This window comes from Cucurbita pepo, chromosome LG10, assembly GCF_002806865.2.
Source record: "Cucurbita pepo subsp. pepo cultivar mu-cu-16 chromosome LG10, ASM280686v2, whole genome shotgun sequence".
NCBI classification, from domain to species: domain Eukaryota; kingdom Viridiplantae; phylum Streptophyta; class Magnoliopsida; order Cucurbitales; family Cucurbitaceae; genus Cucurbita; species Cucurbita pepo.
The window spans coordinates 6,081,100-6,096,641 of NC_036647.1; the positions used below are offsets into that span (position 1 = coordinate 6,081,100).

A 15,542-nucleotide genomic window follows, 5' to 3' on the forward strand; every position below is an offset into this window, starting at 1 on the left:
GTTTTTGTATAGATGAGGGGCTCGAGGCTCCATGGATGATTATCGTTCACTTGCGTTTTGCTTCGAGGGTTTTAACTTGTTGCGTTCGTGCTAAATTTCCCGATTACGCTTCCATTGATGCCTTCTTTGATAACGTTGTTGGACATCAAAAGTATCAACAATAACTATAGAAACTTGAACGTTCAAAATTTGTGATTAAGTGAGTTCAGTTAGACGTGATACTAGAACGTCATAAACGTGGTTAAATCATAAGTTAGTCTTTAAAATTTGAAACTTTCTTCTTGAATCGGGGCCAAAAGCTTCGTAGGCAAAACTTATAGTCTTAACTTACTTGTTGAGGCAAGGTAGCTGTTCTTGGCTGTTGAGTTTAGGCAGCAAGTGCTATGGAACTCAGGTGTAGTCGGAGGTTCCTCGGAGTTGTCTCGTTCCTGCTTTTAGGAGCAAGCTACCTTAATTAAGTAACTGGTATTTGAGTTAGGTTTGTAACCTGAGTAGCTATGTTCGTCTCCTATGAGACTAGATATCTTGAGTAGGTGTGGGCTCTTCCTGCGAAGTGAGTGTCGCACAATTGCAAGTCGGCTGCCATCGCCGTCAAAGTGCGATTGTGACAAAAAAGTTCAAAATGTTAATTTTAGATTGTAGGCCTTAAAGTTCAAAATGTTAATTTTAGATTGTAGGCCTTTGAAGATAGATTATTACGAGCCATATTTGGCATTCAAGTATCCACTTCTAAAGAAACCTGTCTAAACCTACCTATAGACGGTAGGGGTCGAGTTATTGATGTGAGATGGATCCAGAAAAAAGGGGGTTCGAGTTATAATCCAGAAATGATTCGTGTATATATTTCACAGAAACGTGAAATCAAAGTAGGCGATAAGGTAGCGGGAAGACATGAAAATAAAGGTATTGTTTCAAAAAATAATGGAAGGACCCGTTAATATGATATGATTTTCAATCCATTAGGAGTCCCCTCACGAATGAATGTAAACTATTAGTACTTAATAAGTTTTTAATATTCATGTCGTGTCAATACGGAGGTGTATAATCGGTTACCAAAATTGGCTAAAATTTATCTAACACTAATTCCTTTCAAATTGTTTTCAATGCATTTACTCGCTCACGTTTTTTAAAACATTTCTTTGAAACATGACCCTAGGCTCGACCATACGTAAAGGTTGTCCACAAAGTTCGACTTTCGTACGACTGGTTTGTTCACTGGTTTAGAATAAGTGCAGTACAATCGTTGTCCCGTACCACAAGACTACGATTGTGACAAGTGGTATAAGAGTCAGGTTGGCTTCTTGAATCATAGTACATAAACATGTTTGCTGCAAAACAAGTGGCAAGTCTCGGGCTGACTGATTGGTAGAGATCGAAAATCAGTTACTCTACTTGAATATTAATGGAATGAAGCTTTTGGAATCTCGTATGAATGAAATTGCCACTAAAATCGACAGGATCGATAATATGATAGATATTTTGGCTCAACCAAGGGTCGTTTACGAGAACTCTTTAATAATCTTTTTTTCAAATAATATATTTGAATATCTAATATATTAAAATATAATATCTTATTCAAATCATATTTAAATATTTAAATGTAAGATATTCCAACATATATTTAACTAAATTGAATCCCATTCAAATATTGAATTATCTTCGTATTAATTATTTTAATATTTAATGTATTTAATACAATAAATATAATTATATTTTTAATATTTTTAATATATTAAATATTAATTTGAAGTTTTATTTAAATTAAATTAAGTGATAAACCTATAAATTATAAGCTTCCATATACAAAAATTAATTAATTAAACTCTTTAATTAATCATTTAGGTCACTCTGTTGTAGATCTAGAGTTACACTCTTATGCATCGTAAGACAAGTTATGTCTATTGATATAATCACTCCAAATAAGTAATCATTCACGAGTTGTTCATAATTACAGTTAAAAGTTCGTTTTACCCCTATAATTAACTCTTTCACCTTAAGTACCGTTGTTTTTTCAACAATTTGTTTATGATTCAATCATAAACTAAGTCCCTCTCGGGCCAGTAGATTAATGGTAAGTCCTAAAATCTACACTTAAGAAAATAACTCATCTACATTTTTTTTATAGGGAAAGGAGCGGACTCCATCTTGTGATATTATGTTCGTAATTTCTTATTTGGTCAAGTCCCAAAATGGTAGGCATATTGAATCGGCTACAAGAGACATTCTCACCCATGCAAATTAAAGGACAATCTCTCATAGGCAGGTGTTCGTAACTTACTCAGCATTAAGATCGAGTCACATATGATCATCGTGTCTCCACATGAACAATTTTGATCAAATCATTTGTAACAATTATAAAGTGGATCGTATACTAGGATAAGACACCTATCCTTATCCATATACAATAGACTCTTTAGGATATTACTCGAACATGAAAGTTTTGTATGTCAACAACATACTATTCAATATTACAGTAATAACCTTGTATATATATATATATATATATATATATATATATATATATATATATTCTTCTACACAGTGAAGAAAGTAGGAGAGACTCCGACAAAGAAAACGTGAAGAGTCGACGAACCAAGAAGTGATTTTCAACAGTTCCTGACAGATTGGAAGTGACTCCTCAATGTTGAGATAAATTGGAAGCACACCGAGAGACCTGAAGTTAACCTCATCTTACATTACTGAGCTTGTAAAGAGCTAGTTGACAGAGACATCAAACAATTGAGTGGAAGAGGATGTCAAGGTCATGCTTGTCTAAGACATATTGTCTGTGGTCGCGTGTCGGATGCACCAATCATGGTTGGTCAGGACATATTGTCCATGACCCATGCTTGTTCCAAATCCCTTTTACTTGCTTTCACGTTAGATAAAATTTTACTATTCTTGTTATTTTATTATGCTTTAATTTATTCACATAATTAAATACAAAATTTTTTATTTATAAATTTAATATAAAAGATTTATTAAAATTATTTTAAAACAAATTTCAAATTTACAATATTAATTAAAACTGAGTTGATAGAGTATTTTTGATAATTTATTTTTAAAAAAATAAGGAAAAGATAAAGGAAAAAAGAAAAGGAAAGAGAAGAAGGGGTCAATTTCAGACCCTATATAAACCCTAAAAACCCCGGTAAACCCTAACCGAGATTTTTGAAGCGACCCTCCTCCGATTATTAAGAAAAGCTCTCTCGTTTTCTCATAGCTGGAGTAGAAGAATGCGACCACCAAGAGGCGGCGGTGGCTTCCGGGGCGGCCGTGACGGTGGTTTCGGTGGTAGAGGAGGCGGCCGAGGCAGGGGAGGTGGCCGCTTTGGTGGTCGTGGCGGCGGAGGTTTTCGTGATGAGGGTCCTCCATCTGAAGTCGTTGGTTCGTATCTTCCATTACTTCTTCAATCTTTTGCTTCTTTGCTACTAGGATATTTGCTGTAGGTGTTTAATGAAATAGTTTTAGTTACAATGCGATGTTCCCTTGGACTATTTAGAATGTTACTGGTATTTTTGTTTGTATAATCGGCATAAACAATGGATTTTGTTTCTGAAATTTTCCTTTTTCTCTAGCAATTTAAATTTTAATACACACAAGCTATGTCTATTTTTCTCTAGGATTGTTTTGTTACATTTACTCCCTGTTTTCCCTACTTTGTTCTACTTTATTTATCACTACGTTGATTTTTTCTGTTACAGAGGTTTCTTCTTTCCTTCATGCATGCGAGGGAGATGCAGTCACAAAGCTCACGAATGAGAAGATTCCTTTCTTTAATGCCCCTATCTATCTTCAGAATAAGACCCAGATAGGTAAAGTTGATGAGATTTTCGGCCCCATCAATGAATCCGTGAGTCCACTGGCCTTGATTTTGTTAGTTGTTTAGTTTTGGATACAGTTTTGATATGTGATAAATCATTGTTTTTTTAAACCTGATTGCAGTATTTCTCGATCAAAATGATGGAAGGAATCGTCGCCACCTCATATTCTTCTGGGGATAAATTTTATATTGATCCAGCTAAACTTTTACCTCTCGCTAGATTCCTCCCACAGCCGAAGTACGTAATCCATCTCTCCCCCCACCTCCACTGAGGTCTTTTTTTTTCAAGTGATTGCTTATGTCCGTTTGTATTGAGTGGTTTTAGAAAACTTAGTTTTATGTTGACTGCACGTCTAATGATTATTGTTCGGGAGTAAGGCTTGGATATAAATTCAAATTAGCATGGTATTTATCTTTGATTGTATTGAATCTTGAATGAAGAAGAGGTGGTTAAGTGAAAGATTCTATTATAATTGAAATTTGGGCATCCAGACTGAGTAAAATCACGGGTGACTGAAAATAGGGTTGCTAGGTTCATGCCAGTTTGTTTTATTTTATTTGTTGTTTTAAATTGTGTGTTTAATACCTAGCTCCTCTATATGATTCCAAATTTTCATAATCCAAACGAACAACATAGCTTCATATTATGTGGTCGGCTGTTAGTCTTCAGTGGATTGTGTACATGAGATAAACAATTTAGTTTCCTGCGAATTTACCACGCTGGCTGCTTCTGTGATTTGCCCATATTGGCTCCTTTTTCTATTCAGTATCCAAATATTGGTAGTCGATCACCATTCATCTGATATGTTTCACACTGATAGAACGTTTCATAACTTTTTTAAAATTGAAAGAATCAAAGAACTACTGAGCAAAGCTTCACAGTTTGTGTTAGATTCTGTATAGAAATAACTCATTATGTCTGTTCATTATTTCAGGGGACAGTTTGCCGCTAGAGGTGGAGGTCGTGGTGGGGGCAGAGGTGGCGGCAGAGGTGGCCGTGGGGCTGGTGGCTTTCGTGGAAGGGGCGGTCCAAGAGGTGGCAGAGGTGGCCCTCCAAGAGGTGGTGGCCGTGGTGGTGGCTTTAGGGGTAGAGGAAGATACTAAATTAGCATTATGTAATACTATAATTTTATCAATTTTCCATTTGCAATGTCATTTTGGGAAGCGTTTGCTAGAGTCTTTTGTTAGTACTGTATTTTGTTTGGAATCAACTTCTCTTTATTGAAGCTACTACCTAATTTAATTCTACCGCTAATTTTAATGTCTTACTAAGCAGTGTAACAGAAATTTTCTAGTCTGTGCCTCGATATAATATATGGATCGAGTTCGTGGATTATGAAATTTTGATGTCGTTTTTCTCTTATTGCTGAATTTCTTAGTGTTGTGTGTTTTGAACAGAAGAAAGATGACTATTGTCCATATAGTTCTAAAGTACTGTTTGAAAACTGTTCTCATTTCTTTTACTGTCAAGATGTTGGTAAGCCAAGTGAATGGCTGAAGCCTAGAGAGGACTCCTCTCATCCGAAATCAATCCTTAAATCTCCTATCAATAGGTATCAGGAGGAAGCAAAACTACGCCATTTATTTGGCATTTTTTAGATCTGAGATGGTAGTACTTGCATGCTTGTCCAATAAAAATAACTAACGCTATAAGTGGTCGTTGTATGCAGGACAGCAGGAAAGGAAGCAGCACTAAGGCGAGGGAGTTGAGCATCTCCCCATTTATTCAGACCTGAGAGAAGCAGTTGCTTAGGCTTCCCAACCCCTCAACACAGTGGCTCTGGCGACTCGGTTGACTCCAAGTGTAAAAGCTCCCATGCGGAGGTCACAATTATGGGTCTTGCACATCTCCTTCACATCTTTGAAGCCCTTCGTCATGTAAGTCTTCAGTTCATTGTTTACCTTCTCTTCCTCCCACATGAAACCTTGGATGTTCTGTATTTGTATTGTTTGTTTCACTTGAGTTATATATCATATGTGTGTGTATCTGTTGTCTCTTTCTGAAAGGAGTTAGTGAATGAAGGAACAAAAGGGCTGGTACCTGAACCCACTCGAAGTAGCTAACTGTAACTCCCCCTGAATTTGCATAAATATCTGGTAGAATAACAACTCCTTTCCTTGCCAATATCTACAGATGACAAAAGATTATGAATATCTAGTTTTTGCTTCTATCTTCATTTAGCTTGATGTTCATTTATGTGCTCACCTCATCGGCCTCCGGGTCTGCTGGGTGATTGGCTGCTTCTATTATGAACTTAGCTTTGATTTCATTGGCATTTTCCTTGTTGATGACGCCTCCAAGGGCTGCTGGTATCAATATGTCACAGTCTTCAACCAAAATAGACTGGGGATCAATTGGATTTCCCCCATCAAAACCTTTCACACCTTTGTGTTCTTTTGCATATTTTAGTAAGCTTGGAATATCTATCCCATTGTCATTCTTTATTGCTCCTGTCACATCGCTTATTGCTACGATCTTTCCTCCATTTTCATTGATCAGTCGTGCTGCCCACGACCCCACATTGCCAAAACCCTAACATAGCAGCCCGTATTTTCACTTAGCATGTTGTAGTATATATGAAGGTTAGCTTGAACGAGAAATTGTAGCAGAAAGGTAAAAAAAGTGTGCCTGAATGACAAATCTTTGACCAGATATGCTCTTTCCATACTCATTTAATAAGGCCTCTGTTGCATACAACACGCCTCGCCCTGTTGCTGCATCTCTGCCCAGAGATCCACCCAGATCCTAGTTTGGTGATAGTCAACTTTGATTAGTTGCTTTAATAGTAATCTATGGAGCTGAGTTGAGCCTTATAAGTCACTTACGATAGGTTTCCCTGTTACGATCGCTGGTGAGTAGCCATGAAACTTGGAATACTCATCTAGGATCCATGCCATTGTCTGTTGAAATCAAGACACACAATTAGGAGGGAGGAAAGTTGAAACTTGAACAGTAAAATAATTCAACTACTAGAAACTAAGTTTGATTGTGTATATGTAGTCAACCTGTGGACCCGTTCCCATATCTGGTGCTGGAACATCGGTGTGGACACCAACAAGATCATGTATCTTTTGAGTGAAAACTCTGGTAAGACGTTCCAGCTCCGATATACTTAATAATCCAGGATCACATCCTATACCGCCCTTCGCTCCACCGTACGGTATATTTGCGACCGCTGTCTTCCACGTCATCAATTGTGCCAAAGCATTTACCTCATCAGGGTCAACCTGCATTGGAAGGTATATTGCTTTCTTAAATATGTCGGAGCATTTACCCCTAGTAAACTTTTTTGTTAGCTCTCAGTGTTGTCATAGGAGTGGGTGAAGGCTTCCCAGAGATTAGTGGAGAGTAGACCATGAGCAAAATGCAAGGAATGGGCCCTTGAAACTTAGATTATTGTAGAAAAGAGACTCTAGATAATAAGAAAAACTACCAACCTCTGGGTGATATCTGATCCCTCCCTTCATGGGGCCTCTTGCATTGTCATGCTGGACCCTGAAACCAACAAAGGATGCCAATGTGCCATCATCTTTGGGTATGGTACACTCAACCTGTCATATTCAGAAGAGTTTTAGCAGAAACTATAGACTATTATTATTGTTCAAGATATGAACTCTCAAAAAGAAGAGATTAAAAAGAAACAGAAAACTAAGGAACTATAAAAGCATCCATCCCAATTGAAACAAATATCTTGAATAGAAGAAATGAGAAGAACCAAGCCTTGATTTCTCTAAATGGAATGAGCAAGCTCTTTTCGAGCTTTGAGTCGAGACCGAGAAGTCTAGCAGCAAGCTTGAAGTTTCTGTTTGTTGCTGCTAGTGCGTTCATGGTCGTATTCTCGAAAGAGTAATCCGCAGCTGCTTTGTATAACAACAACAAACCACTCAGTGGAATGGAATCTTGGACTTCATAGCAAAATGAAAAAAGAAAAGAACAAAGAAGATAAAGAAGAATATTGAGACAGGAAAAATACTTAATAATAAAGTATTAAAACAGAGTGAAAGCTAAGAGATCAGAAATATGGATGAAGATTATTCTTCTTCTAATATTAAATGCTCTCCATTTGAGAACAGAGAAACCTTAGGCGATTTGTTTACTCATATTTGAATGGAAACTCTGTCTCATATATATATATAGAGAGAGAGAGAGAGAGAAAGAGAGAGCTGACCTGAGTGTTATCTCCAAGAAAAACAAACACAGTGGGATTTGAGTTATTTAGCTTTAGAGATAGGGAGAGACAAAAATGGAAGAGCTGAAGCTAGGCCTTCACAGAAAGGAAATGTGGTCGAAAAAGTTGAAATACAGAAGATCAGAACAGTGGGTTTTGATGAACTATGAACTTACCCTCCTAGGTATCCATTTATAAACACCAAAACCCAACACGAACACAACAAGTGGAAGAATCAGATTCCAATCCCCAAAAGAATTATCCTTCTACTCCACCAATCTCTGCCAAATCCATATCAAATTGCAGAGACAATATGCAGATTTTGAGTGATGAGAATGTGAATATGAGAATATAAGCATATAACGCAAACTCACACGCCCATTTGCCTCTCTGCACTCACTCACAGCCTTTCTTTCTCCTTTTCTTTCTATAGCTTAGTGAGTGAGTTCCAAATCAGATTCCCTCTATTATGCTCTTTCTGCTCTTGTGATGCTCATTTCTAGCCTGCTAATGTGATTATGATTGGTTTTTTAAAGACATTTACCACTTTCTCTCACTTTTGTCTCAATTAGATGCATCTTCTTCGCTTGCTTTTTGTTTATGATGCAGTGCATATTACGTCTGACTCATTGAAATGATTGTTGTTACATTTGCATATTAGTATGATATTGCATTTTCTTTCGACTCAAGGAACTATATAGTTTCGAGCTTGCATTTGTATGATGATTATTGAAGCATCGTTCAGTTTAGGACTTTTAGTGACAAAAGGAGGAACAAGCTTAGTTACGAGGTGTTAGGGACAAAGATACTTAGAAAACTAAACAACATGTATTATTCTATGAATATTTTGATGCATATGTTGGTTATCTGAATAGACGGGTTTTACCTACGAGATTAAACCTTGTGTCTTTAGGATTTGTGATCATTTGAATAAACGAGTTTTATCTGCGAGAATTTTGGGATTGGTTAAGCATTTTGGTGACAAGCTAAGAGGTATAGGTGTGGTATTGTAGGGACTCGACTATTGTGAGCAAGAGTTGGTGCATTCTTCTCAATTAATTATCATATTGTCTTCTCTAAGCCAATATCGGTTAACCATAAACTCCAGGACACTGAATCTACTCCAGGACACTGAATCTAAACCTTCACAAAAAGTAAAAATGACATATTTTGACCAATTAAAAGTGGAGAATAGCGTTGCTCCCGCAACAAAACTAAGATAAAGTTATGCAAAATGATCCCGATTCAAAATAAATTTACGAGGAAGTGGAATTTCTTTGGACCGAACTTGCAAGAAATTTTGTCATCTCTAATAATAAAGTGGATATTATTGAGTTGAGTTGATTTTCACGTTATAATATTATTGATTTTCATGTTATCTAACATTTGTCAACCTCTCTTTAGCTCGGTATACGAGGAGCAATTTTAGCTCTTTATACGAGGAGCAATACAAAGTGGATGATATCTATGGGGGATAGATGTTGGAATAAGTTCCATTCGAGTAGATATGTACCCCATCTCAAAAGGTTGCACAAAAGAATAAGAATATCTTCATCAGCTACCTTGTCCAATTTGGCCCGTCTTTTAACTTTATCACATAGTTCGTTCTTTTGCATTCTTTCTTAAAAAGGTTCGAGTATTATAAGTGTTTAAGAAGGATATCAGGTGCTTTTAAACTTAAAATTAAATCGTTAAAGATCAGATAAGCACTATATACGACCGAAAACAAATCAGTTTCACTTAATGAATTGAACCAGACGGAAAACTATATTCTTTTAGATAAGGATTTAGAATATCATACGATAATATTTTGTACATTCGAGGTCATAATCCTTTGGTACAGGGTTAAATATTTGTAATCGAATGCCTAGCTGATCACAAATTTAGTTTCTAAATTCAGGTTGGATCATTTTCTATACTTAATTTAATTGTTCGGGAGGTAAAATTTTCAACTAAAACAACCCTTATTAAATAATACAAGTCGACCATAAATTTTGTAGGTTGGGTTGGATTGAAATATTTATTCAAAATTTTATTTTTAATAAAACTAAAATGCTAACTCGTATAATATCTATTTATTTTTTAATATTTAATTAAAATTTGTAATTCATTCTCAATTTATAATATGAAAAATTACCTTTGGAATAGTTAAAAATTATTTTTTTAAAAAAATTATGAAATTAAATAAAAATAAGGAAATACATTATTATTTAAAATTAAGGGAGTTTAATCACTCAATTTTCAGTAAATTCGGGAACCAATGTAATTCATAAAATTTTTATTTATTTGAATCAAACTCAATCCAAATAAGTTTATAATTCAACCTAAACGGTCCATTTGGTCTCAAAACTTAACACCTATCAGGTATATAATTAAAAGCTTTAAAGATATTTATGAACTATGATTTTTGGGTTCTCGGGTATTTATCGTTTGTTGACTACTTGGTTATTTTTTTTTAAATGTTTGGAGTACTCGATTTGTTTTCTTTGTGATTATGTATTGGAATGGTGTGTGAGAATCGTACGTAGTCATTTCAAATTTTCTTTTCGAAGTAAGCATGTAGGACTGAATTGGACACGATTGCTTATGATATGTTTGAACGGTTGGGATAAAAAAAATTTACGACTAATATCATGAAACCATGATTTACGGTCTCTCTATGATAAAACGGGTCTATTAGAAAATGATAAATGATCATGATTTCTTGCATCATTAGAATATGACGTATGAAAAATTACATCTTTAAGTAAGTCCTTAAGGAATGAATAAATTAGACAGTACATCGAGTAAGAGAAGTTATGAATATGATACGAATTTAGATCGTCTTTACTACACCGGGTGCTAAAACTTATAATTAGTATCACGTGGTTGTCATGTGGGGACAGGTGGGGGACCTGTCAACTCATCGTGATTGAAAAGGGTCCATATGATGTTGCCGAGAGATGGAGTAGTAACTCCCAATGATTTACTATTTAGCGTGGAGACTATTCAAAATATATTGACAAGGATTAATAGGGGTCCACATTCGTACCTAGCTTGACTAGAAGTTGATATTGATAGGATAATACTTCGAGATTGATTATGTTAGAGGTATCATGTGTGAAAATGGGTACGAGATCTCCAACAATCCTCTGGGTTGAAAACTGGTCCATAAAGGACATGAGACCACATAGATGCGTAGTAGTTGATGGACGTATACAACTCCAATGAGATTAAGGTTCCACTTGGACCCGACTATGAGGAACTAGACTAGGTGAAACGAGAAAAGACCCTGAAAGGGTAAGACGTTCAAGAATCTCATACAAAATTTTGATGGGTTTATGTGCTCGATAAGCAGAGCGATGAGATATCACTATAAGATGAGGGACCCGATTGAGCCAAACTATAAGGAACTATAGGAAATAGACTCGGTGTGTGATGTCCCACATTGGTTGGGGAGGAAAACAAACTACCATTTATGAGGGTATGGAAACCTTCCCTTCACAGACGTGTTTTAAAGCTTTGTGGGGAAGCCCGAAAGGGAAAGCCCAAAGAGGACAATATCTGCTAGCGGTGGATCTGGGGCGTTACAAATGGTATCAGAGCCAGACATCGTACGATGTGCCAGCCTTCTCTCTATGGGAAACACTCGCACACTTTATTAAGGCCTGGAGGCGGTCCTGTTGAACACAACCCCCTCTATGGGAAACGCTGGGTCCCAAAGGGGGTGGATTTGGAGGCGGTCCTGTTGAACACAACCCTCTATGGGAAACGCTAGGTCCCAAAGGGGGTGGATTTGGAGGCGGTCCTGTTGAACACAACCCTCTATGGGAAAGACTCGCACAGGACGCGGGAAAGGAGTGGATTAGTAAAGACGCTGGGTCCCACAGGTGGATAGACTCGCACAGGACGCTGGAAAGGAGTGGATTAGTAGACGCTGGGTCCCATCGGTGGATTTGGGGGCCGTCCTACTTTATACTGGACGATAAGTAATCAATTCCTAAAATTTCTCTAACTTTTTTTTTTTTTTCTGAAGTAACTAAAATCATTTGCCTAAATTTATTCCTAAAATCTCTACGTTATTTTCCTAAATTTATTCCTAAAATCCTAAATCATTTTCTTAACTTAAATATAGTTACTTATACATTGGTTGGACTTAACCATATTAACAGGTCCCACATCGATGAGAGGAAGGAAAGAGTGTCAGCGAGGACGCTGGACCTAAAAGGGGGTGAAAGCCTTGAGGTGAAGCCCGAAAGAGAAAACCCAAAGAGGACAATATCTGTTAGTGGTAGATTTGAGCCGTTACACGGTGAATCAACGAAGACTCATATAGGGCGAGAACATGAGATACCCAAAAATAGAGGTTTCGAAATCCTATAAAAGCATGTATAACTGGAGAACCTAGTCTTTGTCCTCACGTAGCGTACGAGACTTACACTACAAGTAGGTTACTTACTGAGTATTTTTATACTTTGTTTTACAAACGACCTCTTCAATAATCACAACCTACCATCATATATTATAATTTTATTGTATGATTAAAACATTAATTATTTTTCAATCTTTAATAATATACACTAACTATATCTTCCAAGCCATGTGGAGTCCCCTTAAAATGCCTTTTATTTATTTTATTTTATCTTAAGGGAAATTAAGTCATCTTAATTTTGGATTTTACCAAGCTAATAAATAAAAAAATAAAACAAATTAATTTTTTTTTCTTTTTCTCGTGATACAACCAACTACGTTCTTAATCGTTAATACAGTCCTGACAATTCGTGACATATTCCCTAACCTGACTCGATCGACTAATTTAAAATATTGTACTCGATCAAAATTAACTTCACGAACACGTCAAATAAACAAAATTCAAAATATATGGAATAAATAAATAATAAGTAACTTTATTCTTCTTTTTTTTTTAATACCTATACCAACTACTTTGAATAATAAATAATTAATGATTTTAGCTTTTAATTTTTTATTATTATAATTATTGTTTTTTTTAATATATTTATTATAAAATAAATTCGTGGAGCATAGGCTGCCATTTAGCAAAATAATTGAGATGATGAGGCGGCTACGCAAGTTTTTATTTATTTATTTATTTATTTATTTTTATTATTATTTTAATAATTAAAAATATTAAATTTAAATATTTAAAAGTACGAAACCTAAAATACACCGATTAAAAAAAAAGGTTAAATTAATAAAAATATCTATAAATTTTGTGTTTTATCTTTAAAAAAAATATATATATGTATATATATATTACTTTTAATGGTGTTTCAAAAATATTCTTGAACTTTAAAAAGTTGGAGATTACTGCTAATTTAAAAAATTTAAAATTAATTTAAAAAAATTAAAAAAAATTAATATTCATGAGTATTTTTGAAACACTAATGATTTCTGTAATTATATTTTTAATTTTTTAAAGATGTTTAAAAGTGTTTTTAAAAATTTTAACAAATCGGCTAATTTAGGGAACGATCATGAGTTTATAAACAAAGAATACTCTCTCTATTCATATGAGGCCTTTTGGAGAAGCTCAAAGCAAGGCCACGAGAGCTTATGCTCGAAGTGGACAATATCATACCATTGTGGAGAGTCTGTGTTCGTCTAACAGTATTAAAAGTCAAAAGGGTATTTTTTTTAACCCGTTAAAATTAATTTTTTTTATCGAAAACTAAAAGATATTTTTGAAAAATTAAAAAATGTAATATATATATATATATATATATATATATTCTAATTGTTAATATTTTAGTGTTTTTTTTATTTGATTTTTCATGTTTAAAATTTTTAAATAATTGGTGATTTGTTTATTAATGGAGTTGGTGGAAATTCCAAAACGACAAAAACATATATTTAACAAAATAATAATAATAATAATAATAATTACTATTTATAATTAAACGCCAAAATTGTTTTATAAGAGATATATAAACGTTTTCAATACTATAATCATGGAAAGTGTCTAAAATTGTTTTATTTGATTTTTCGTAGCTAGATATTTCAGGAGAAGTTTGAAATTGAAATTGATGTCATAGACTCACATAGGTAGACTTGAATTTCAAAAGACAAAATCAGACTTTCGTTAAACATAGATTGGTGACACCAGTTTAAGCTAATTAGGTAAGTGGTCTTACTATCGGCTCGATCGAAAGATTTGTCTTATGTATGACGACATGTGCCTAATGGCTCTTGCACATGTCATTTATGCTTTATGTTATACGATGATGTGATGATGTTATATAATGATGTGTGACGTTATATAATGATGTTATGATATGAACCAAGAGACATCAATCATACAATATCCTTCAATGAAGATGTGAAGAAAATGTTGTCAAAATTATCAAAAGATGTTTCAATTCATGCTACATTGAAGAAGAAATGAAGTTTGATTGTTGCAAATTTTGGGTGGGTTACAATTTAGAATAATTTAGAGTTACTGTATTTTAAGACTTTTTATTTAATTTAGCTTACATTTACGTAATGGCTAATTATGATCATTAAGTATGAATGTTACAACTTTTGGTATGCCTTTAATAGTTTCATTTTGAGACTATATAAAGCCATGTATGTTGTATTTGTAAGCAGACTTGGAAAATAGAGTAAAAGAAGCATTTGTGCTTTTCTTTAGCCAATGGCTAAGTTTCTTTGCAATTCTATGTAGTTTAGATTGCATGTAGAATCATTCAAGCTCGACATGATCAATCTTGCTTGTGGAGTGATTCGAATCTCAAAACAATGTTCTTGTCTTGAGATATTCGATCAACAAGGTAATCCGAATCTTATTCCCCTTGTATTGATTCCTTATCTTATCATGTTATATGGTGACGTGATGACGTTAAATGATGATGTGATGATGTTATATGATGTCGTGATAACATTATATGATGATGTGATGATGNCAAAAGTCCATTATAGTACTCCCATTGAGGAGCTGCCGGTGTTGTTGGTTCAGATTACGAGATTTAGCTGTGGTGGGATCGTGATCGGCATCGGAATTTCTCACATTCTTGTTNAAATGATGATGTGATGATGTACACGATGTTGACATGATGATGATGCATGATATAACAAGATGTTGTGAGACGTATGATGATGAATGGTTTAATATGAAGATGTTTCATATTAAGATGATGTAGCATGTATTAAATGTCACGATGCACTATGACAACGGGTTTTTAAAGACACAACCCTAGTTAATGTTAATGATGATAAATGTATGAACGCCAATGTGTGCACGTTACTTAAAGTAATGTGTGAAAGATGTATAGGGTTGTCATAAAAATGATTTAAGGATGAAAACTAGAGGGACCTCAAGCATTTTGTGTGTTCATCTACATCGAGAAATCTTCTCATTTATGATCATGAGTACAGATGCATACACTATGATGATGATCATGTCTCTCATGACACTCCCGACACTCCGGGTCGGTTGACCTTCAAATTTTAAATTTTTTTAAATGAATTAAAGAGTAAAGAAACAATGGGAATCACCCTTAGAGCTAGCCACATCTCTATATATAGTGTAGAATTGAAGCTTGAAGTTTATGTGC

General features: G+C 34.8%; 2 protein-coding genes across 4 annotated transcripts; one reads left to right on the plus strand and one right to left on the minus strand.

Annotated features, from left to right (window-relative positions):
• Positions 1 to 3,236: 3,236 nt before the first annotated feature.
• On the plus strand, positions 3,237 to 5,569 carry LOC111804173 (putative H/ACA ribonucleoprotein complex subunit 1-like protein 1). Of its 2 annotated transcripts, XM_023688889.1 has the most exons (5): positions 3,237 to 3,387; positions 3,705 to 3,853; positions 3,946 to 4,061; positions 4,759 to 4,938; positions 5,494 to 5,569. In XM_023688889.1, exons 1-4 carry the CDS (start codon positions 3,237 to 3,239, stop codon positions 4,925 to 4,927), a joined length of 585 nt encoding a protein of 194 aa, XP_023544657.1. In that variant the 3' UTR covers positions 4,928 to 4,938; positions 5,494 to 5,569. The 2 variants fall into 2 exon arrangements, with proteins under 2 accessions (XP_023544657.1, XP_023544656.1); XM_023688888.1 differs by lacking the exon at positions 5,494 to 5,569 and having other exon boundaries at positions 4,759 to 5,164.
• LOC111804172 (glutamate dehydrogenase 1-like) lies at positions 5,245 to 8,596 on the minus strand. 2 transcript variants are annotated; one of them, XM_023688887.1, is made up of 10 exons: positions 8,169 to 8,596; positions 7,993 to 8,088; positions 7,545 to 7,681; positions 7,262 to 7,375; positions 6,830 to 7,051; positions 6,650 to 6,724; positions 6,453 to 6,569; positions 6,030 to 6,356; positions 5,865 to 5,951; positions 5,245 to 5,758 (listed from the first exon to the last, which is right to left on the minus strand). In XM_023688887.1, the coding sequence occupies exons 3-10, from the start codon at positions 7,650 to 7,652 to the stop codon at positions 5,573 to 5,575; spliced, it is 1,236 nt and encodes a 411-aa protein (XP_023544655.1). In that variant the 5' UTR covers positions 7,653 to 7,681; positions 7,993 to 8,088; positions 8,169 to 8,596; the 3' UTR covers positions 5,245 to 5,572. The 2 variants fall into 2 exon arrangements, with proteins under 2 accessions (XP_023544655.1, XP_023544654.1); XM_023688886.1 differs by lacking the exon at positions 8,169 to 8,596 and having other exon boundaries at positions 7,993 to 8,162.
• Between the last annotated feature and the right edge of the window lie 6,946 nt (positions 8,597 to 15,542).